The 19,757-nt window shown below is 59.4% G+C and overlaps 7 protein-coding genes across 7 annotated transcripts; 2 read left to right on the top strand and 5 right to left on the bottom strand.

Annotated features, from left to right (window-relative positions):
• Positions 1-1,467: 1,467 nt before the first annotated feature.
• C8Q71DRAFT_253568 (Cyanovirin-N) lies at positions 1,468-2,533 on the bottom strand. Its single transcript, XM_047917321.1, has 2 exons — positions 2,089-2,533; positions 1,468-2,031 (listed from the first exon to the last, which is right to left on the bottom strand). The coding sequence occupies exons 1-2, from the start codon at positions 2,406-2,408 to the stop codon at positions 1,680-1,682; spliced, it is 672 nt and encodes a 223-aa protein (XP_047775389.1). The 5' UTR covers positions 2,409-2,533; the 3' UTR covers positions 1,468-1,679.
• A 389-nt stretch (positions 2,534-2,922) lies between these two features.
• C8Q71DRAFT_776497 (cytidine deaminase-like protein) lies at positions 2,923-3,873 on the top strand. Its single transcript, XM_047924662.1, has 5 exons — positions 2,923-3,087; positions 3,181-3,288; positions 3,358-3,401; positions 3,453-3,493; positions 3,552-3,873. Exons 1-5 carry the CDS (start codon positions 3,015-3,017, stop codon positions 3,763-3,765), a joined length of 480 nt encoding a protein of 159 aa, XP_047775388.1. The 5' UTR covers positions 2,923-3,014; the 3' UTR covers positions 3,766-3,873.
• C8Q71DRAFT_776495 (uncharacterized protein) lies at positions 3,874-4,732 on the bottom strand. The gene is made up of 3 exons (XM_047924661.1): positions 4,548-4,732; positions 4,172-4,482; positions 3,874-4,116 (listed from the first exon to the last, which is right to left on the bottom strand). The coding sequence occupies exons 1-3, from the start codon at positions 4,696-4,698 to the stop codon at positions 3,883-3,885; spliced, it is 696 nt and encodes a 231-aa protein (XP_047775387.1). The 5' UTR covers positions 4,699-4,732; the 3' UTR covers positions 3,874-3,882.
• A 792-nt stretch (positions 4,733-5,524) lies between these two features.
• C8Q71DRAFT_253387 (P-loop containing nucleoside triphosphate hydrolase protein) lies at positions 5,525-8,536 on the top strand. The gene is made up of 13 exons (XM_047917320.1): positions 5,525-5,579; positions 5,641-5,743; positions 5,810-5,890; positions 5,950-6,100; positions 6,156-6,257; positions 6,314-6,484; positions 6,542-7,119; positions 7,174-7,379; positions 7,431-7,558; positions 7,620-7,735; positions 7,785-7,815; positions 7,871-8,237; positions 8,293-8,536. The coding sequence occupies exons 2-13, from the start codon at positions 5,672-5,674 to the stop codon at positions 8,435-8,437; spliced, it is 2,148 nt and encodes a 715-aa protein (XP_047775386.1). The 5' UTR covers positions 5,525-5,579; positions 5,641-5,671; the 3' UTR covers positions 8,438-8,536.
• A 159-nt stretch (positions 8,537-8,695) lies between these two features.
• Positions 8,696-13,692, bottom strand: C8Q71DRAFT_909993 (uncharacterized protein; the record flags this gene model as incomplete). The annotated part of the gene is made up of 9 exons (XM_047929067.1): positions 12,744-13,692; positions 12,292-12,693; positions 12,153-12,238; positions 11,788-12,105; positions 10,456-11,719; positions 10,339-10,397; positions 9,670-10,283; positions 9,198-9,620; positions 8,696-9,143 (listed from the first exon to the last, which is right to left on the bottom strand). Exons 1-9 carry the CDS (start codon positions 13,411-13,413, stop codon positions 8,696-8,698), a joined length of 4,284 nt encoding a protein of 1,427 aa, XP_047775385.1. The 5' UTR covers positions 13,414-13,692.
• Positions 13,693-14,323: 631 nt separating this feature from the next.
• On the bottom strand, positions 14,324-16,725 carry C8Q71DRAFT_713903 (Six-hairpin glycosidase; the record flags this gene model as incomplete). Its single annotated transcript, XM_047920942.1, has 9 exons — positions 14,324-14,717; positions 14,768-14,904; positions 14,961-15,278; positions 15,343-15,713; positions 15,764-15,777; positions 15,828-15,894; positions 15,945-16,026; positions 16,079-16,453; positions 16,510-16,725. 9 exons carry the CDS (start codon positions 16,723-16,725, stop codon positions 14,324-14,326), a joined length of 1,974 nt encoding a protein of 657 aa, XP_047775384.1.
• A 741-nt stretch (positions 16,726-17,466) lies between these two features.
• Positions 17,467-19,694, bottom strand: C8Q71DRAFT_824028 (microtubule binding protein; the record flags this gene model as incomplete). The annotated part of the gene is made up of 8 exons (XM_047926252.1): positions 19,527-19,694; positions 19,375-19,471; positions 18,726-19,307; positions 18,368-18,551; positions 18,304-18,313; positions 18,058-18,253; positions 17,660-17,998; positions 17,467-17,607 (listed from the first exon to the last, which is right to left on the bottom strand). Exons 1-8 carry the CDS (start codon positions 19,556-19,558, stop codon positions 17,467-17,469), a joined length of 1,581 nt encoding a protein of 526 aa, XP_047775383.1. The 5' UTR covers positions 19,559-19,694.
• Positions 19,695-19,757: the final 63 nt, after the last annotated feature.

The raw sequence follows: 19,757 nt of genomic DNA, 5'->3' as shown, positions 1-19,757 counted from the left end.
GCCTCAAAGGTCAGCATTCCCTCTCCGATTGCCCGACTCGCACTACAAGTACCGGAACCCACCTGCAAGCCGTCCAGTCCGCGATCTACCAGAAGTGCGTGAGTTCGTTCATTGTGTAAGCTAGAACTTACTAATCCGTTCTCTCCATTCCGCAGCACCTCCGCGTACGAACGCCAGAAGATGAACAGAAGATTGGAACCGTTCCCGTCCCACAGCCTCTGAGCTGGGCATACCGCCGTATCTCAGAGCGCGAGGCGTTGCCGCTAGTCCCTCCCGCGGCCCTTCCGTACGCCCCGCGGTATGCGCGTGTTCGGCGCAGACACGTATTGTATATTCGCGACGGACGCCTGGAGCATGGGCAGAGTTATTGTGCCTCCCTGTATACGAGCGGATCATGGAATGTGGGCGGGCATGCGTTCTTAACTAGTGCCATCGGGGCCCGAAACGTGCGCGTGGTTGTGCAGGTGCGTCTTGAGCTTGAGCTTGAGCTCCTGTCCGTGTCATCCGCGGCAGCCGCTCAATACCCTCCTCCATTCTGTTCAGCCTTCATATGTGTGGCTCAACATCGATGTCGGGCTCGATATCCACCTCATCTACGCGCATCCCCCTGCGGTCCGCAATATCAATATGCACTACCGGCGACGGAGCGCCGCCAACGCAGCACATCCGAGTCCAGCTCAAGCTGTGCATAGCGCCCATTGCGGGAGAACACTGCAGTCTGGAATCCGAGCCTCACTCCCCCGCCAGCAATTTGACACTGACCAGGATCGCGCTGTGAGTGTATTTCGGGCCCAGATATCTTTAGCCATCGCCGTCGCGCGTTTGTGAGGTGAGTAGGACTGCGTGGAGGTGCAGTCGTGGTGCGGTTCGGGGACCTATCCAGGACGCGCCGCGCGGGTCGCCGACTGAGGTCGACGGACACGAGACGCCGCTGGTTCAACCTGCACGTCGCACGCGGTGAAGTCAGCTTCGAGATTTCCATGCCATTCCGCCCTCCGAGACGGTCGAGGTCGCGCAGATGCTGTCCAAGCCGCCCGTCCGACTCACCAGCCTCGGCGCCTGCTTCTCAAGGCAGTCATGTCTCTCTACGGGAACGACCTCGAAGAGGACACCTCCCCTGTTGAGGCGGGTGATCGGCACGTCTGCTCGCCCGCGTGTGGGCGTAGTACGTGCTGACGACGGGGATCCGATGATGTAGGCAAGGAGAGGCGCGAACGGCGACTTTCTTGGTGTAGTCCACGCCAAGACAGTTCATTCCTGCGTGTATACCACAAACCAGTCCTCCACTGGCCCTACCGGTATAGATGTCCAGTCGATGGTAGAGACCGGCGTCGCCGGTATCATCACCCAGGTCGGGGCATACACACCGGACAACACAATATCGCCGACGGAGCCTTCTGACTCAGTCGAGTGTTAGACCAAACCGTGCACTGGGGAGGTGAGAACTCACGCCGAGAAGCAGGTGTACTGTGATGAATCAGTGGAGGGTTTGCGATCGCATTGGCAACTCTCAAGCATACATACTACTGTCTATTGCTCTCGATGCAACTGACGTATCTCTAGACAAAACAAACTTCTGCTATGGATAGGAGTAGCCACCGGTGATCCATGACACGAGCTCAGGCTGTTTCCGTACAGTGCGATCTCGCATTAGGTACCCAAGTATGAGAACACGTACACTAATCCAGCTTGAACGGCTTGCCGCCGCTCAGGTCAAGCACGAACGTCAGCCTGCCCTCTCGGTTGAAGACGCAGTTGGACAGGTCCACCTCGCCGTGCTCGAACTTCCCGAGCGCGACGCGGACTTCCGCGCACAGCAACGCCCGCGCGCCCCGCACCTGGAAGCACGCGTTGCGTACGTCGCGGTGGAAGTGCGTCCCGATGGGGACGACCGCGCCCTTGTACACGCCGTAGTGCCCGTTGAGGTCAATGGACGACGCGTGCCACGTGTGATCCATGCCCAGGCAGAGCGCGGACAGCACGGAGTCTGTCAGGCAGAACGCGCGGCACGACGAGAGGATTTCCCCGCCTCTGTGGATGGAACGTTCGGTTTTGCATATGCGCGACGGGGCGATTGGATCGACTCACGGCGTTTTGCAGAACTGGAGTTGCCCGTTCGCGTTCACGACGTACGAGTCGAGGCAGATGGTCGTGATGTTGTAGTCTTTGGACAGCTTCCGCAGCGACGCGCGCAGCGTCCCGTCCTTGTAAGTGATGTCTCTCGACGAGTGTGAAAAGGCGTGACTCCTGTCCGGCGTGGTAGTATCGAACCACCCGTCATTGTTGCCGAGGTGCTTGTCAAGGTCGAGTTCGCAACGTCTCGACGAGCCGTCCTTGGAGTAGCAATACGCCACGAGGATGTGGTTGTCCTTGAGAAAGGCATCGTATGTAGTCAAGGTGAAAACCATGGTGAGCTGGGAAAGCGTATGGGAGCTGAGAGGGGTATTTGCGCGGACGTTGAGCTATATGTCTGTGTTCTTGCGCGGACCGTGACACGTTCCTGCATCGGTAGCTTGAATCGTTGAGTTCCGACGCAGCAGATGATTATCTATTAGAAGTCACTAGTCCCGACCGAACCCGCGACCCAACCGCCGCCGCAACAGCGTTCGAAGGCTCGGAACACAACCCAGCACCAGCTTGATAGATACATCGAAGGGATTAGAGGGTCTTGATGAAGGCCCAGGTCCGCGACGTGGAGGTCATGGGGAGCACTTGACCGGTGTATGTTGCGAGATGCGATCCTTCGAGAGCAATGCTCAGAGCATAGAAGGCGATAACAGTCCAGCGCAGTGAAACGGAGAGTCGAACAGAGCTTGGACGCTGAGGAGGACCCTGGTTGGACCAGATCCGATCAGGCTTCGAAGGCACGCACGCACGCCGGCTCCCCGGGCCGCGATCGCCCACCGATCGTGGTCGGTGAGCTCGAATCTGAATGCGGCAAATGCGCCTGCGACGTCCTCGTACTTGACCCCATATAACAGGCCTCCAGAGCGCGTCCTCTTGTCTGTAACAACATGTCCGCAATCGCCAAGACGTGGACCCTGGAGGTCTCGGACAGGGAGCGCCTTATCAAGGCTGCGTTCGAAGGTGCGTGCCCGCCCCTCTCATTCTCAGCCCATCGCGGACGATGTGTTCCGCTGTCAGGTAGGTAGATAGACTAGCTAATATAACGGGTTTCAGCGAGGGAGTTCGCGTATTGCAAGTACTCAAACTTCCGCGTCGGGGCTGCTCTGCTGGCCGCAGACGGGTCGATCATCAAAGGCGCGAACATCGAGAATGCGTCGTATGGTGCGTCCCCATCTTCCGAGTAGCTCGTGGGATGGGCTAGATATAACCTGGGCCGTGCTTCTGGTGCAGGTGGCACGATATGTGCTGAGCGGACGGCGATAGTGAAGGCAGTGGTGAGCAGCACCTCGATCAATGACGAGGGTATATGCTGAGTTGAAACATAGAGCGAAGGCACACGCGCCTTCGTTGCACTGGCGGTGACGACGTGAGTATCTCTTATCCTGATAATACGGAATCGACGCGTGCAACTCAATGTCCAACAGCGACGTCCCGTCTGCGATCTCACCATGCGGGATCTGTCGCCAGGTCCTCCGTGAATTCTGTGCACTCACAATGCCGGTGCTACTCGTCCCATCGAACTACGACAAGCTCGTTGCGGAGGGGAAGGCAGATGGCGGCGTGTTGGAGACAAGCATCGACGAACTACTGCCGCATAGTTTTGGGCCAGAGCATCTCGAACTGCCCCGAAAGCCTTGAGGTCAAGCGAGCCACAGATTCGTGCCCGTGTGAAGGCCAGGAGGAAAGTGAGATCGATATGTGTACACTAGAATATACAATAAGAGTACAACCATCCGCAGATATGAATGTTGGGTGCTACGCGCCGCGCTTCCGCTGCCAGTTGCAACTATGTGAGTCGTCGTCCTCGCCTCGCTCGCGTTCTTCTTGCTCGCGATACTCCCGAACACGTCGGCGTATCTGTTTGCGTCGTTCGTCACCGACCTCCTGTGCTTCGCGCCTTGCTCGAGCAAGGCTGGCGGCCGCGCCGTGATGCCGTTGGTCCGCGATGCTGGGCCCGAAGAAGCTAGGGGCCACCGCAAAGGCCACAGCCTGTACCACACATAAAGGCCGTTCTTAGACGTGTACAAGAAGCTGAAGGACTTACGAGGCCCGCGCAGGAGATGATAACCACATCCCGCCACCTGAGCTCCGGCGGTGCATGCTCGACCTCTGGGTCAGCGTACTCAGGTCCCAGCTCCGCTGCACGCCGCCTCATCTGCTCGTTTCGCCTGGCCTCTTGCCACTGCTTCCTCCGACGAATCTCTCGTAGGATAGGCTCATCGTCGCTTTCCTTGGACACGCCCCTCAAGATATCGTACGCTCGAGTTATGCTCTGGAAGCGGGCATGGCGCTCTTCCGGCGAGAGGTCGCGGGAGAATGAAGAGTCGGGGTGGTGTACGCGGACGAGGTCGTAGTCTTCCTTAGCACAGAAATATACCGTCAGCAGGGGGCATCACGCATTACCGAGACAGAAGACGGACATCTCGACTTGATATCCTGCTGGCTCGCGCCTACGGACAGGTGGAAGATCTGGTGCGGCGTGGGCTGGGCATGCGTTGGGAACGGGAAGGAGTGGCCGCGACGAGCAGACGTGGATGCCCTGCGCGACTGGGCGAGAGCTGCGCGGTGCATGAGCGGAGGAACATCGACTCTCGCCCCGGGCGACTGCAGTCTCGCGGAGAGGTCCCCGGAGGCGCTCGGCCCGCGAGTTGCCGCACCGGGGACAGCCCGGGCTTGCCTTTCCCGAACGCACCGATCGAGGTCACGCGACGAAGACGCGAGAACGCGCTCGAAGGCGGGGGCGCTTACGAGCCCGAGTCGGACGCGTTGCGCCGGCCCTGTCACTTTCCTCAAATACGCGACCTGCGACCTCCTCTACGCCTCCCAATTTCTATATATTCCTGCTTCTTTCTTTCTTCTCACTCCCAACTTCTCTCGCGATGTTGCGCAACTCAGTCGCAAGTACGACCGCTGCTGCACGGACAGCAGTACCCAGGCGGTCGCTCATCTCTACGCCCCTCGTCCAGCACCCACTTTTGCGTACGCCCCAGGCGGCGCGAAGTTTAGCACCACGTTTTGCAGCACAGCTGGGGCGACCCCATGTTGCAGTGCGAGGCTATGCGCAGGGCCCTCCCGGCGGCGGGGGCATGCCCGGAGGCTTCTCGTTCAAGATGGGTCCTCAGCACGAGAAGGGCGAGGCGCTGAAGGAATACGTGAGTAGCTCGGCCCGTGCTCGTACGGACAGGGTCTGTGCTGAACATGCATGGGCATCCTTTGTGCGCTTCGTTTAGCTTTCTTGAGTGTGAATGAGCGTGCTCAGGCTGGAGAGTGCGTACGACGGAATGCTCAGGCAACCATGCATGTGATGCACAGACCCTGTGCGTACGGCCACTAGGCTTCAATTACATACCATATAAATTTGTTTCTCAACGACGTTATGATGCTATAGAGCGTGGATTTGACGGAGTTGGCAAGAGAAGGCAAGCTCGACCCAACTATTGGCCGCGACGAAGGTATGTACGCCTCCTCCAAAGCTCAATGTCAACTGCTCAAGTCCGATTTGTTCTACCTCAGAGATTCGGAGAACAATTCAAAGTAAGTCATAATGTACCCGCACACTCTCAAGCCTTTCATCTCGCATACAGTCTTGTCGAGACGGACCAAGTCGAACCCAGTCGTGAGTGCCTTATAAGCTGTACTACTTCAAATTCTAATCACTAACTGATGCCTCTGTTCATTGCAGCTTATCGGCCCGCCTGGTGTTGGTAAAACAGCCATTCTCGAAGGCCTTGCTAGCCGTATCGTGGCCAGGGAGGTGCCCGAGGTACGTTCTATACTCTCCGTTTCGCTCGAAGGATCATTGGCTCAACAACCATGTGGCAGTCCCTGCAAAACAAGCGGGTGCTCTCTATCGATTTGTCCGCCATCATGGCTGGATCTGGGATCCGTGGCCAGTTCGAGGAGAAGTTCAAGGCTCTCATCAAGGATATCGAAGATGAGGCAGGGAACGTTATCTGCTTCATTGACGAAGTCCGTAAGTGGTGCTTCGTGTATTTACCTGTGCACGCAACCTGACATACATCCGACAGACACATTGTTCAACCTCGGCAAAGCTGAAGGGAGCATCGACGCTGGGCAGATGATCAAGCCCGCCCTTGCCAGGGGTCTGCAACTTGTCGGCGCAACAACTCGTGCGTACCGTTGTTCCGCTTGGTCTTCTAGATACTGATAATCTGTGCGTTCGCAGCGGACGAGTACCGCAAGACCATCGGTAAGGATGCTGCTCTGGAGCGGCGTTTCCAGCCTGTCCAGATCGAAGAGCCGACAGTGGAAGCCACTATCTCCATTCTGCGTGGGTTAAAGCCGAAGTATGAGGTGCACCATGGTGTCGGTATCTCCGACGGCGCACTCGTCACTGGTATGTTGCCACTATCCTAGAAGCTGCGGTGGTGGAAAATGACTCAAAATGTCGTAGCGGCTGTGTATGGCTCACGCTACATCTCCGACCGCTTCCTCCCGGACAAAGCCATCGACCTCGTCGACGAAGCCGCCTCCGCCCTGCGGCTCGCGCAAGAGTCCAAACCAGACGAGCTCGAGTCGCTCGACCGCGAGATCGTCACGCTCGAGATCGAGCGCGAGTCGCTCCGGAACGAGTCAGACGTGTTCAGCGTCGAGCGGCGGACCAAAGTCGAGGAGGCGCTCAAGGAGAAGCGCGCCGAGGCCGCGCGCCTCACTGAGGTCTGGCAGGCGGAGCGCGCACGCCTCGAGCGCATCAAGGATCTGAAGCGCAGGCTTGAGGACGCCAAGTACGAGCTCGAGGTCGCCCAGCGCCAGGGCCAGTATGAACGTGCATCCCAGCTGCGCTTCGCGACGATTCCGGAGCTGGAGAGACAGCTGCCTCAGGAGACGGAGAAAAGCGATGCGGAGAATGTGGGCCCGATGCCCATGTTGCACGACAGGGTGACGTCGGACGACGTTGCGAGGGTCGTGGCCAAGAGTACAGGTATTCCAGTGCAGAACCTGCTCAAGGGCGAAAGAGACAAGCTCGTGCATGTGGGTAACCTATGCTTGCTTTAGTCTGACTGGGATACTGATGGACGTTTGTAGATGGAAGACACCCTTCGCAAACGCGTCGTTGGCCAGGACCACGTCGTCGCAGCTGTCAGCGACGCCGTCAGGATCTCGCGTGCAGGTCTGCAGGCACCCAACAGGCCTGTGGCTTCCTTCCTCTTCCTCGGTCCTACTGGTGTCGGAAAGACCGAGCTTTGCAAGGCACTTGCCGGCTTCCTCTTCAACGACGAACAGCGTGGCCTGTAAGTAATGCTTCCACTCTGGTGATGACGTCGTTAATATATGGTCTTCAGGATCAATATTAATATGTCGGAGTACCACGACCGCCACACCATGTCGCGACTGATTGGTGCAGCCCCGGGCTATGTTGGCTTTGAAGAGGGTGGTCAGCTTACTGAAGCTGTCCGGCGGAAGCCATATGGTGAGTTATCCGGCTATTGCTACAGTTCATCACTGGAACGCTGATCAATCTGATTCTGAAGCCGTCATCTTGCTCGACGAGCTGGAGAAGGCGCACAAGGATGTGGCGATGATCTTGCTGCAAATCCTCGATGAGGGTAGTATCACGGACTCACAAGGTCGGAAGGTTGACTTCAAGGTAAGCAAGCCGAGTTCCGTTGCTTGTGCGTTGTCTGACTCTTTCGTAGAACACCATCATTTGCTTGACGAGCAACCTTGGTATGCCTAGTCGACTCTTACTCTTATAGCTTCTCATAAGACTAACTTCATGCAGGTAGCGACATCCTCGCGCACAAGTCAGCATCCGACAACAATGGCGTAGTCACCCAGGGAGCCCGTGACGAAGTCCTCGCACGCACATCGGAGTACTTCCCACCGGAGCTGCTCAACCGACTCGACTCGATGCTTGTATTCAACAAGCTTTCCAGGGAGTCGATCCTCCAGGTTGTCTCGCTGCGCCTCAATGACGTCGCGGAACGCCTCAAGGGCCGCCGTATCATTCTCGACGTCGACGACGCTGCACGGGAGTGGCTCACTCAGCAGGGCTATTCGGAGATCTATGGTGCACGAGCAATCGCGCGGGTTGTCCGGACGAAGGTTCTCTTCCCTCTTGCACAGAAGATGCTGAACGGCACGATCAGGTACGCTCCTCCGATGGCCTGAGCTTGCTAGTCTAGGATACTAATGATATGACAGGGATGGAGACGTCGTGACCATCCGGGCGAGCAGCGACGGTTCGACGTTGGTCATTCAGGACAATCACGAGCCGGATGCAACTATCGGATCGTCCACACCCATCGACTTCACCAAAGAAAACACTTCATCCTCTGACGATGCATGATTTGGAGCACTAATAGACTTGAACCTAATGGTGTACTGTATAATCTTGTAGTACTACTGCATGGACATGTTGTATTCGTACAGACACAACTAATCACAACTACAATCCCTGCTCAAACAGATCTAACAGTCTCTGCACATGCATAAGTTACATGTATCGTAGAGCGTGTCCACGGTATCATAGAGGCAAAGGACGGGGATGCAATGTCGGGACAATGAACAGCACTATGCTAAGGTAAAAAGCAAACATGAACGAACACTACTGATCGGTCGACTTGGGAGCAGTGCTGCCTTTCGCAGGCCGAGTCTTACGGGGCTTCTTGGCTTGTCCTTGAGCCTCGCGGTCCTGCTTCGGAGCGGAAGAGAAAGCGGGGGCAGCAGAGGGTCCACTAGCCGCTTCAGCCTTGGGAGCCTTGGGCTTGGACGGCTTGGGCTTCCTCGACTTCTGGGGACGTTGAGAACCTTGAGGAACACCTTGCTCCTCAGCCTTGAGCCGCGCCTCCTCGGCGGTCCACCACCTCAAGAAGTCTTCCTCGGCCTGTCGGGCTTGCTCCTCCTCTTGTATCTGGAGAAGCGATCGCTTGTCTTTGTCGGGCCCGCGATCCTGTTCACGTTGAAGCTCTTGGATGGCCACGAAGGACATGCCAGTGGTAGTGGACGACTGGACGACAGGTTGGACGGGAGGGAGAGTCCATACGCTGCCGCTTCTGCATGTCCGGTCAGTACAACGGGGAACTATGGATACGCAAGACAATACATACGACACGCGGCGGATGCTTCCAGGCGAATGCTTGGCTGGTGCTGGTTTCTTCGACGGCGTGATGGTAGGTCCCATACCCACTGATGCCGCAGGCTTCTTGGTCGGTGTGGGAGGCTGCGTCCCCGGTGCGGTCGCCGTGGGCCGAGATACGGACGACTGTTCTGGCCGACCGCCGCTACCAGGCGTCGGTACCGAAGGCAGGCCTACCGGTGGCCTCGTCGGCGTGACCGGGGGCTGCGGCATCCTCCATGGCGAGTCCGACGGGGCGCGGGGTAGCACAGGGAAGTTGGCGGCCTTGGGAGGCGTTCCACGGAAGGGAGTGGGCATCTCCGAGCTAGGCTTGCGTGCGATGGGCCCTGGAACAGGGGTCCGCCTCACTGAGGTGCTGCTCTCCGTCTCCGCCATGATAGTCCGCATGTCAACCCTACGACAAGTGAGAAATACGCACAGCTTCGGACTCAAATCAAACTTACCTAGGCGCAGAGGAAATAGCACGCCACCCTGCAGCAGCCTCGGGCAGAGGAGCAGCCGGCTGACTCGGCGTAGACGGCCCCGCATCGTCCATCATGAAGACCTCGTCATCCGCGGGAAAGCTCTGTGCAGACGGCGGCGGCGCGAGCACCGGACGCACGACGGGGCTGCTCGGCGGAGACGTCGCGAACTGGGACGTCCGGCGGTTGCGCTTGCCCGGCCCAGGTGGCGAGAGCCGCGGGGAGTCCCTGAAAGCGCCCATCTTGTGTGTGGACACGATTGGCTGCGGGATGTCTTGCAGCGCGAGCCATGCGCCGTGCAACTGCATCGCGCGGTCTACCAGCAGAGTTGAACGCGAGACGGGATACTTGTGGGCTTGCTGTTCGCGCACGAAGACCGAGAGTTGCTTGATCAGGGAGAGGGGAAGGTCATCGAGCATACGGCTCTCGAGGATTGTCTCCATGTTCGCGGCCATGTAGGCGTGCAACGAGGCGACGAGCGGAAGTGCGTGGTAGAACGAAGCGTCAGAGAGCACGGCGCATACGTTGAGCACGTTCACGCGCTTGAGGATGACTTCGGAGCAGAGGAACATCAAACGGTCGAGATGAAGCTCGTTCTAAAGCAAACGACTGTCAGCCCGTCTACCTGCCTTGAGAACCCGTTGTACGCACCGCCGCAGACATGACATTGAACATAAAGTCCAGTAAGTCATCAACCGAGTTGACATGCTCTACAGCACCCTCCATCAGTCCCTCCGTAAACCTCGCAACACTCAAGGGAGGACTCACCTATGACATCAAACATCTCCGCATCCCCGCCACAGCACATCCACCGACACACGAGCTCCATCTCCCTCCAGCGCAGATGTCGGAGGTCGACCACGACAGTGCCCTCGGGCGTCCACCGCGTCCGCGTCCACTCCTCCTCGTCGAAGAACGCCGCGAAGAACGGCGAGCGCGCGCGCAGCACCAGCGCGTGCGTGCGCACATCCTTGTCTGCCAGCCGGAGCACGACGTCGGGCGCGAGCGGGTCGCGCGCCCCGCGTGGGCCTTGCATTTGTGGCTGTATCTGGCTGGAGGTGAAGAGCCGTGTGAGGTCGGCGACCATCGTCGGCTTGGGCACGCGCTTCACGGGGGCTTCGAGCGAGGCGGAGAGTGCGGGGAGCTCAAGCACGCGTGCGAGAGCCTGGAGCTCCTGCTTCACCTGTGCGAGGCGCACTCCGAGTGCAGGAATGGCACCCGAGAGCGCGAGGCCGACGCGGGGGTCCCACAGCGCGGGCACGTCATCGGAGTATACGTAGGTCAGCAATAGCAGGACGGAGAGCGGCTGGCACGCAGAGATGGCGAGGCGCGGGTGCGCGTCGGGCGACCTCGGCGGGAGGAGCCTGATGCTCAACCGCCAGCTCGCGTCCTGGATGGCCCCGCCCCCCGAGAGGAGACGCGCGAGGGCGGGGGAACGCGCGGCGAGCATGACGCGGTGCGCAGGGACCTCATACGAGTGCACCTGGATGAGGATGTCGGCGCCATGCGGGAGGCGCTTGCCTTCGAAGGGACTGCGAGCGGGCTCGGAAGCGTATGCTGCCTTGAGGGCCTCAAGCAAGGTGAGGAGGGTCCGAATGTCTCTGATGTCCTTCTGGATGACGAAGTCCTCGCGTTCGTCATCCATGATCTCTTCCTCCATATCCTCATTCAGGAGTGCCATCGCACCAGATCCAACGACCTCGGTCGGCGAGACCACGCCCTTCCCCGTCTCTTGCACAAGCGCATCAAACCGCAACCACGGCTGCACCTCCGCGAGGTCCTGCGCGACTAGCCGACCCACAACCTTGACCGGCGGGGGAACATAGTCCACCCTGAGCGCGCCATACGCGCCCGTAACGTTCGCGCACACGCAGACGACGCGCTGCAAATAAGGCATCTGCGTAAATTTGTGCGTCTTGACCGCCGCCCCGCCTGCGGCACCGTGGCCCGGCTTGGCCGTGCGCGTGCGCACGAAGACATGCCCCGACTCTGTGCAGATGATGATCGAGCCGTCCGCGCCGAGAGCGACGTCCTAAACATAGATGGAAACGAGACAAGGTGAGAAGAACAGCGCAGCGTGTATCACGGTGCCTGACGTACCTTCACAGCCGTGAACTTCTTCCTGAGGGCCCAGACACGCTGCGGGACGATCGCCGCCCTCGATTTACTCCCGCCCGCGCCGGACTCCGCGCCGGCGGGGACAGTGAACGTGAAGAGCTCGCCGTTGCTCGAGAGCGCGGCGAACGTGCCCTCCGAGCTCGTGATCTTCTCGATGCTCGCGTTGCTGATCGAGTGTGGCGGCCGGTACGCGGCGATCTCGGAGGGGAACGATTGGGCGGGGAAGTTCACCTTGAAGTGTCCGTCGTTCCAGAGGCAGATGACGTCCTGCGTGGAGAGCAGGCATGCCATGGCGTTGTCCTGCGAGGGGTTAGTAGCTATCGAGACTGGAGACGGAGAACGCATACGGTAATGGAGACGGAGATTACGGGTTGGGAGACTTTGGTGACGACGCGCGGCAGGACTTGGACAGGGTGAGCGGACTTGTCGTAGCCTTGGGACGGGAGTCATGTCAGGACATATGAAGAGCGTTGAAGTAGTACTCACCCAGTTGGCCATTGTTCGTGCCCCAAGTGTATACCTCGCCAGCTGTCCAACACGCCGAGGCAGTCTTGCATGCAGCGACACCCAACACAACCTTGTTCTTGAGGGGACCTACCACCTTCCGCGCCGTCGTTTGTATAGGCTCCTCTCCCCGGGCCCGGATACTATCCGCCACCTCGACCACATATCCCAACTGCGAGAATCTGTTCAGACCCCAACTGTGGACTTCGCCTGACTTGGTGACTAGCAGCGTGTGGTCCTGACCGAGCGCGACAGAATCGACGGTGCTGTTGAACTGCGCGAGCGGGATGAGGCTGTACTGCGTATGTTGGCCGGGCCCCAGACGACCACCGCTGCCAAAGCCGCACACGCGCAGGTTGGCGCGAGGCTCGGAGGTGACCACCGCTGTGACGCTGTCAATAAGGAGAACCCGAAAGAAAACGATCGCCGCGCACCTGTGTGAAGCTTCGACATGACGACCTGCTGGACATGGATAGGCGCAAATCGGGCATCGATGCTCTCCTTCTCCGACACTGCAGATCCCTCTGGCGGGCGGACGACGACCTGTTCCGGATACACTCTGTCGTCACCGTTGCCCAGGCCCAGCGCGGCGTTGCGGTTCGCGCCCCATGTCAGTAAATCCGCCGAGCCGGTGTCATCGCTCGCGGGCTTGGTACCCTCGAGCGTGGAGTTGTAGAGGTCAAAGGCGGTGTAGCCTTCGAGGTCGCGGAGGGTGATGTCGATGTCCGGGCGCTGGAGGAGGATGATAGCTGTGGAGAGGTTCCCGTGGTAGAGCGCACGGTGGAGGGCGGTCCAGTGGCTCTCAGCGTCCGTGAGGTTGATCTGTATGTCAGGGTGTGCAAGCAGCATACGGACATACTCGGGGGCTGCGGCGTCCTGGGCTGCGGCTGCGAGGTGGAGGACGGTGCGTCCGAGCCAGTCGCGGGCGTTGACATCGAGGGGCGGTGCTGAGGCGTTTCCGCTCAAGGGACTCGGTCTGTTCCAGGACTTGCCCCCGCTGCTGCTGAGCCCGGGGGGCTGGGGTCGGGGGCCCCCGCCGCCATCGAGCAGGCGCTGAAAGGCCTGCTGGTTCCGTAGGTGGAAGTGAGCATGGAGCGCGGTCATACGATGGAGGGGCGGACTCGGCGACCTAGAGGAGTCGTGGCGACTCCTGGCTAGATCGAGTGGTCCGGAGTGCTACACCCGAGGGGATGTAGCGGCGAGCTGTCGCACGAAAGCGAGCTGCGCGGTGAAGACGAGGCGGAGATAGCTGCAGCCGACGTGTGGGACGGCGGCGGGGACTCGGAGGGCGGGGGAGGAAGGAGTAAGTTAGAGAGATAAGTTAGAGGCGGGCGTATTTAGCGATACAGAGCGAAGACGGAGAGCGACGACGAAAGCGGACAGAGGGGTCGGTGAGACTGACGACCTATCTCTGCTCCGGACCCGCTCTCCGGCACGCACGTGCTTCCCCGCTCCCCGCTCCCGCCGCAACACGCGGCTACTCACCGCCTCCACGTTCACTCGTCTTGGCTGCACTCCGTATAGTTCTCAACGCCTGCTCGGACAAGCTACCCACTGTGTTTCTAGCATCAATCTACCAGGCGAAGCAACAACTCGACGCGCTTCGTCCGCACGTTCGACTCCATGTCCGGAGAACGCGAACACGTTCCTCGAGCTCCACTCCGTCCAGGTATTCTCACCGTGTTCATCTGGCAGACTTGTCGAGAGCATCACTTGATCGAGAGTCCGTATCGACGACAGCTCGTCCGTATCGACGACAGCTCATCCGTGCAGCCTCAGATACCATACACTGCGATTATGAACGGGTTGCCGACCGGCAAACATTCGTCTCTAGAGGATATCCACTTGCCAATTTGAGGTCTGTATGGGAAACAGGCATCAACGTGCGACCTCACGCGTCCGCGTCATGGGCCATGTCATCGCCGAACTGGGGCAAAGTTGAATGTCCGGTGGACCTTCGATTCACGTTGCACCGATGGCACGCGGGAGGCTCTGTGCCCGATACCGCCCATGGTCATGCTATGAGTTGTACAGACACAGTGTGATTCCCCCCGCTCAGCTGCAGAGCGCTATCATCTGGAGCCGCCGCATCCCCGTCGACGCTGACCGTCCCGTTCACCGGCAGCGTCACACTCCCGCTAGTCCCCTCCGGCGTACACACTGTCGCATTCCACCACCCTTCGTCCAACGACCACCGCACGCCGAACCACCCTAGCGGCGTCTCGTACCCGCCTTCCGCGTACGGCAAGCCCGCAGTGTGCGGCGCGACGGCCCACGTCTGGCCCTGCGGCCCCGTGATCTGCAGACCGAGGACGTAGAACGACAAGACAGACGTAGGTCCCGTACTCCATCCGTGGGCATGGCTTGTGTAGGATGCATCATAGTCATACCCATCGGTGGAGCGGAAGCTGTGGCCGACGATTCAGATGCACCAAGACAGACAAAGCGCAAGTCTTACTAGAGCGACCCGTTCGTCGTGTAGCCTTCGAGCAGGGTCGACTGCACGCTGAGGGGTGTGTAGAGCATGTATCCCCATTCGCGATGCAAGAGATCCAGAGCGCGAGCACCCCTCCCCGCAATGAAATGCGCTTGCAACTGTCGACCTCATGCCATCAATCAGGATCCCCACGCACATAAACGATCATACGAACCTCGAACCCGCCGATGAAGGGCGCGATTGTGTCAGGCAGCTCAGGCGCAGTGGCGCCGTAAACCCCCCAATTCGCCGTCAATCCCTCGCTGATCGATGCCGCCTGCGTCGCGTTCTCGGTCAGGTTGAACACGACGGCGAGCGAGTTGGAGTCCTGTGCGCAGAACGTCGTCGTGAGGTTGTCGCGGTACATCCCGCGGTCTGCGAGCCAGAGAGCATCGTTGAAGATCGGCTTGAGGGCCGATGCATTCGTGGCGTAGGCATCAGCAAGGTCGGTGTCGTTCAGCCAGGACGCGAGGTCGGCGCCGCTCGTAAGGACCTTGTGCATAAGAGCAAATCGTGAGCGGCAGCAGCACCGAGACGGGGTTAGATATGGCCCATACCTTGTAGTAGAGAGCATTTGCTTCTGCATTATTTCCCCCTTGCCCGATCCTACCCCAGTCCAAAACCCCCGTCACGTACAAGAGCCCGGTTTCATCCACCTTCTCCGCAAGATACTCCACGCCTCTCGTATAGTTACTCCAGACATGTTGGAGCCACGCAAAGTCTCCGGAATAAAGGACATAGGTGTACGTCCCGACGAGCGTCCACGCATGATAGGTGTCGCTACCAGCTGTTGCGCTGATCGGCGGCCCGGAGTAAGGCAGCGCGCCCGATGCGCTCTGCATGGCGTAGAGCGTGTCGAGGGCGTTGCGCGTGGTGACGAGGTCGTTTGTAGAGACGAACTGGGTGGGTAGCGAGATGCCGAGATCACCTGTGTTGCAGTACTGAGTACGAGCATTGCCGCAGCGTGATGATACCCACCTGGCCAGACGGACCTGTGCAGGGATAAGGAGACGTCTCGCAGTCAATGCGACACTGCACTCACCGGTCGCGTTTGGCACCATCTACCAGTACAGCCCCCGTGTTGCCTATGGGATAGTTGTTCGCCCAGCCTGGCCATGCCTGAGCTACTGGGTCCCCTTGAGACGAGCGAGGAACATACCTGGCGAAGGGTGGTTTGGGTCTCTACCAGTATCGTACGGAATGGTATCAATCTGCACTGTGTATGCGCCCGCGTACCAGATCTATCCAGTTCATCAGTAACGCATCTTGTTCATCAGGAGCCGATGAGCTTACCTTTGTCAGGAAATTCTGGTCAACGTATTTTGGGTCCGCAGCATAGAAATATCCCGAATAGTCTCTCAGTGACTCCACATGCGGCATGAAATTCAGTCCACAAGACACATTCGAGAACGAGACTGCTCCGTCCGAGGTTGAGACGATCGTGAGGAAGCGGAACCCGCCCCTCATCTGAGCCGCCGGCTGCGTCCAATAGCCAGTTGGCAGCGGAGCAGGGACGTTGAGGACGCCGTCATAGGACATATCCGCGGAAACGGTGTCGGAGTCGTCGGATGTGGTGGGGCTAATGAACAGAGGAGACTCAGTGAAGGAGAGGGCAATGGAGGAACTCTCGGAGACGTCGTCGAAGTAAAGCGATATGGGCCCTGCAACCTTCAGATCGTCATTCTCTGAAGCGTGCAGAGCAGAGATACGGGCAGAGAACGTACTTCAAAAGCAAAGTCAAGCGTGACGTATGAACCGTCTCCGCTGAGGGTTAGGCCGTCGCCTATGCTAGAGACATTGCCGCTAGTCTCGCGGATTGAGACAGGATAGACTGTCCGTGATGCCGGCGCGAAGTTGAAGGCGTCCCAGGGGCCGCTAGGAGCCAAGCACGCAACATATGTTCCGAGAGAAAGACAGACCAGGAGCGAACGAAGGGTCATCTTGGTCCGCACAGATATCGCCTGCAATGCGAGCATCTTACATATAGCCTCGCGCCGCGCCTGCTCGCGCATATGCATCCTAGACATTTCGAGCCACCTTAGTGGCCGCTCTGTCCACGAGACGGCCAATCGTGACCTCCAATACCATCACGAACTGCCAGAACACGGTCAGCAGTCTTAGTAGAACCCTTCTGCGGGTGTTGAGCGTGGGTGTAGCACATCACGTCACCTCTCTGAGGTCTCCTGGGTTGATGAGCTCGCCATATAGCATGCAGGCCGTACAAGAAGACACTTCGTCATAGAGTCAGCTGTCCTCATCGGACCGCAAGCCACCGACAGGACTGGGTGCGATGCTGATCTATGTCAATACGCTGATCCCGAGGTTCACGGGATCACCAAATCCCTGGCCTGCGTAGTCGGTATATATGCAACTCAAGGAACGGTGAGCAGACGAGTAAACGCTGAGATAGATGCGGACTCACCGAATTCCTGCACGACAATCCCATATGTATCGCCTATCACTGTCAGTATCACCACTTGCACAGCTAGTGACTCAGAAGACCAGGCAGCTGTGCGTCACGTTTGCAGTCCGCGGATTCGAGATATAGCATAGAAACAGATATTGCCTGCGCCTCTTATACAACCCAAAGCATACCTCGCACTCCCCTGATTTCTCACTTTGCCTCCTCCCATCCACCCTCCCGCCCAGCCCCAAAGACAACCCCCAAGCATCGCGCACGCTCAGCTGTCCAGCAGCGCCGCCGCCTTGCGCGCGTTCGCCTTGATGCTCTCCACCTGCAGCTCCAGATTCCGGATCTGCGCCCGCGCCTCGCGCAGCTCCGCCGTCAGCCGCGCGTTCTCCTCCTTCACCGCACTCGCGTCCTGCAACACGCCCAATGAGTACCGAGTGCCCAGAAACCGCAGAACGACGCACGTCTCCCGAATGGCTCCGCAGCGGCGTCCTCGGCTCCACAGGCGTAGCGACAGGGCTCGGCTCCGGCCTCCGCACCGCCGCGCTCGTGGGCGCAAGCGTCGTTTCTACCGAGATGCTCGGCACGGACACGGACGTTGGCGTCGGCGCGCTCACGGTCCTCGTCGGCACTGACGCGCTGGGCACGGGCACGGCGGAGGGCGGCGCGCCCGCGGTAATCGCGCCCGTGTCGAGGCTGACGAGGTTCGGCGGGGTGGTCTTGCCGCTGAAGAACTCGCCCGCTGTGAGTGCGGGCTCGGACGACGGCGCAGGTGGGTAGATGTCCGACTGGAAGGAGTCGGACTGTACGCGCGCAAAGGAGTGTCAGGCGGATGTTTGTGCGCGTCAGAGGGGGGACGCACCTTTCTGGGGACGATGAACGCGATGGGCTCTATTGAGGACCCGGAGAGCTTGTAGGCACGCGCGATCTCACAGTCGGAGACGTTCAGCGCCCGCCGCGGGAGGAAGCACATGCCCCGCTGCGGGTCGGACGACTTGTGCTCCGCGAGGCCGTAGAGCTGGTCGGACTCGTACTCGTAGTAGCGGATGTTACCATCTCTGGCGAGCCGCATGAATGTCGTACTTCAGTGTAGACGCACAATACTTACCCCTTGCCAGCTGGATGCAGGACAGGTCAGCGAAGCCATGTCAAGCGGTACGTACGGTACGCACCAAGGAACAGGATGTTGTTGTCTGACCAGAACGGCATGAGAGTGCCTGACGTCTGGTCGATCGTCGTCATCTTGATGTTACTCAGTCCACCGGTCTCCCAGATGGCGATCTGACGGTCACTCATTTTGCTGAAGCCCGTCGTGGCGATGTTGTCGCGCTCGCCCATCCAAACTACACGTGCGCCCTGGAATCATTGTGTCATTCGTGAGCTGCTGGACCCATCAAGCAACCTGGTAAGAGACGGTTATGACGCAGGGCTGCATCTCTGGTTCGCAATGCTAGGCGGAGCTGACCGAGCCTCCCACAGAAGCTCCTGGATGGATATAGCCGCAGTGATCAATACCGGAACTGGACGCACCTTGATACCACCGTGTCCCTCCGCAACGCGGACCGCATCTCCACTGACACGCGGGTCAAAGAGTCTGATCTTGCGATCCCTGCAGGTCGTCACAAGCAGGTTGCCGCTCGGGTTGAACGCCAGGCTCTGGATTGCATCGCCATGCCCACCGAGCAGGGCTCTCGGGGCCTCGGGCTTCTCGAGGTCCCATATCTTGACGGTATGTTCGCTGGTCGTGCTTGCAAGGACGTTGTTCGCGGTCGGGTGGAAGAGAACCTGGCCGACGCGGCGGGGCGAGACGTCGATGCGGAGGACGGGGTCGAAGTCCTGCGGCTCCCAGTGCTCGGTGCCCCAGCCCTCGAACGCGGCAGACTCGACCTTCCAGAGCATGACCTTGCCGTCGTCGCCCGCGGATGCGACCATGGCATCGTTGAAGGGCGACCAGTCGGTATCGAGGACGGGGGCGGAGTGGGAGCGGGCGAGAGGGATGAGGTCGGGGAGCTTGGTCGGGAAGCCAAAGGGAAGAGGCTCGAATGGGGAGGGGAGGGGGAGGATTGCGAACGCGCCGCCGCCGGACGCGTTCCAGTTGACACTGATGTAGCGCTACGTGTCAGGGTGGTCAGTGTTGTTGCGCGGTTGCCTGGCGCCAGGAGGAGGAGGTGGGACGTACAGACGAGGCGGCGATGAGGTTGGTGTCCCAGGCGCTGTTGGTCACCTTGACATTGTCAAAGCCATATTCCTTCTTACCCTGTTGGCCAAAGACGTGGCTGCGGAGAGGAACGCTCAGTTCGCGGACAAAGGGCGGATGCGGACACGGCGCACCGATACTTGGATGCCCTGACGAAACGAGACATGGTGGCACGGTGGCGCGGTCCTTGGCGGTTGGTGTCAGCGCGCTGTGGGAGGGTGGAAGGAGGTACAGTAGAGGACGTCGCGGGGGGAGGAGGTATCGATGTACAGCATGGCGATCGCTACACGTACATGTCAAGTCCCAAAAAGGAGATACCAGCGACGTAATCGCCACGCCGTAATTATGTATTCCATCGTCCCGCC

This window comes from Rhodofomes roseus (genome assembly GCF_022264815.1).
Source record: "Rhodofomes roseus strain CIRM-BRFM 1785 chromosome Unknown C8Q71scaffold_21, whole genome shotgun sequence".
NCBI lineage: Eukaryota > Fungi > Basidiomycota > Agaricomycetes > Polyporales > Fomitopsidaceae > Rhodofomes > Rhodofomes roseus.
This window is presented reverse-complemented; position numbering and strand designations above follow the sequence as displayed.

Excerpts from the sequence above, each read along its gene's own strand:
- C8Q71DRAFT_253568 (XM_047917321.1), bottom strand. The coding sequence starts at position 2,408 with ATGGTTTTCACCTTGACTACATACGATGCCTTTCTCAAGGACAACCAC. Across the intron at positions 2,032-2,088 it reads CTCCAGTTCTGCAAAACGCC|AGGCGGGGAAATCCTCTCGT; the intron begins GTGAGTCGATCC and ends TTCCATCCACAG.
- C8Q71DRAFT_776497 (XM_047924662.1), top strand. The coding sequence starts at position 3,015 with ATGTCCGCAATCGCCAAGACGTGGACCCTGGAGGTCTCGGACAGGGAG. Across the intron at positions 3,088-3,180 it reads TATCAAGGCTGCGTTCGAAG|CGAGGGAGTTCGCGTATTGC; the intron begins GTGCGTGCCCGC and ends AACGGGTTTCAG. Across the intron at positions 3,494-3,551 it reads GTTGCACTGGCGGTGACGAC|CGACGTCCCGTCTGCGATCT; the intron begins GTGAGTATCTCT and ends AATGTCCAACAG.
- C8Q71DRAFT_776495 (XM_047924661.1), bottom strand. The coding sequence starts at position 4,698 with ATGCACCGCGCAGCTCTCGCCCAGTCGCGCAGGGCATCCACGTCTGCT. Across the intron at positions 4,483-4,547 it reads GCAGGATATCAAGTCGAGAT|ACTACGACCTCGTCCGCGTA; the intron begins GTCCGTCTTCTG and ends GTGCTAAGGAAG. Across the intron at positions 4,117-4,171 it reads TCATCTCCTGCGCGGGCCTC|GCTGTGGCCTTTGCGGTGGC; the intron begins GTAAGTCCTTCA and ends TGTGTGGTACAG.
- C8Q71DRAFT_253387 (XM_047917320.1), top strand. The coding sequence starts at position 5,672 with ATGTACCCGCACACTCTCAAGCCTTTCATCTCGCATACAGTCTTGTCG. Across the intron at positions 5,744-5,809 it reads GGACCAAGTCGAACCCAGTC|CTTATCGGCCCGCCTGGTGT; the intron begins GTGAGTGCCTTA and ends TGTTCATTGCAG. Across the intron at positions 7,559-7,619 it reads TGTCCGGCGGAAGCCATATG|CCGTCATCTTGCTCGACGAG; the intron begins GTGAGTTATCCG and ends CTGATTCTGAAG.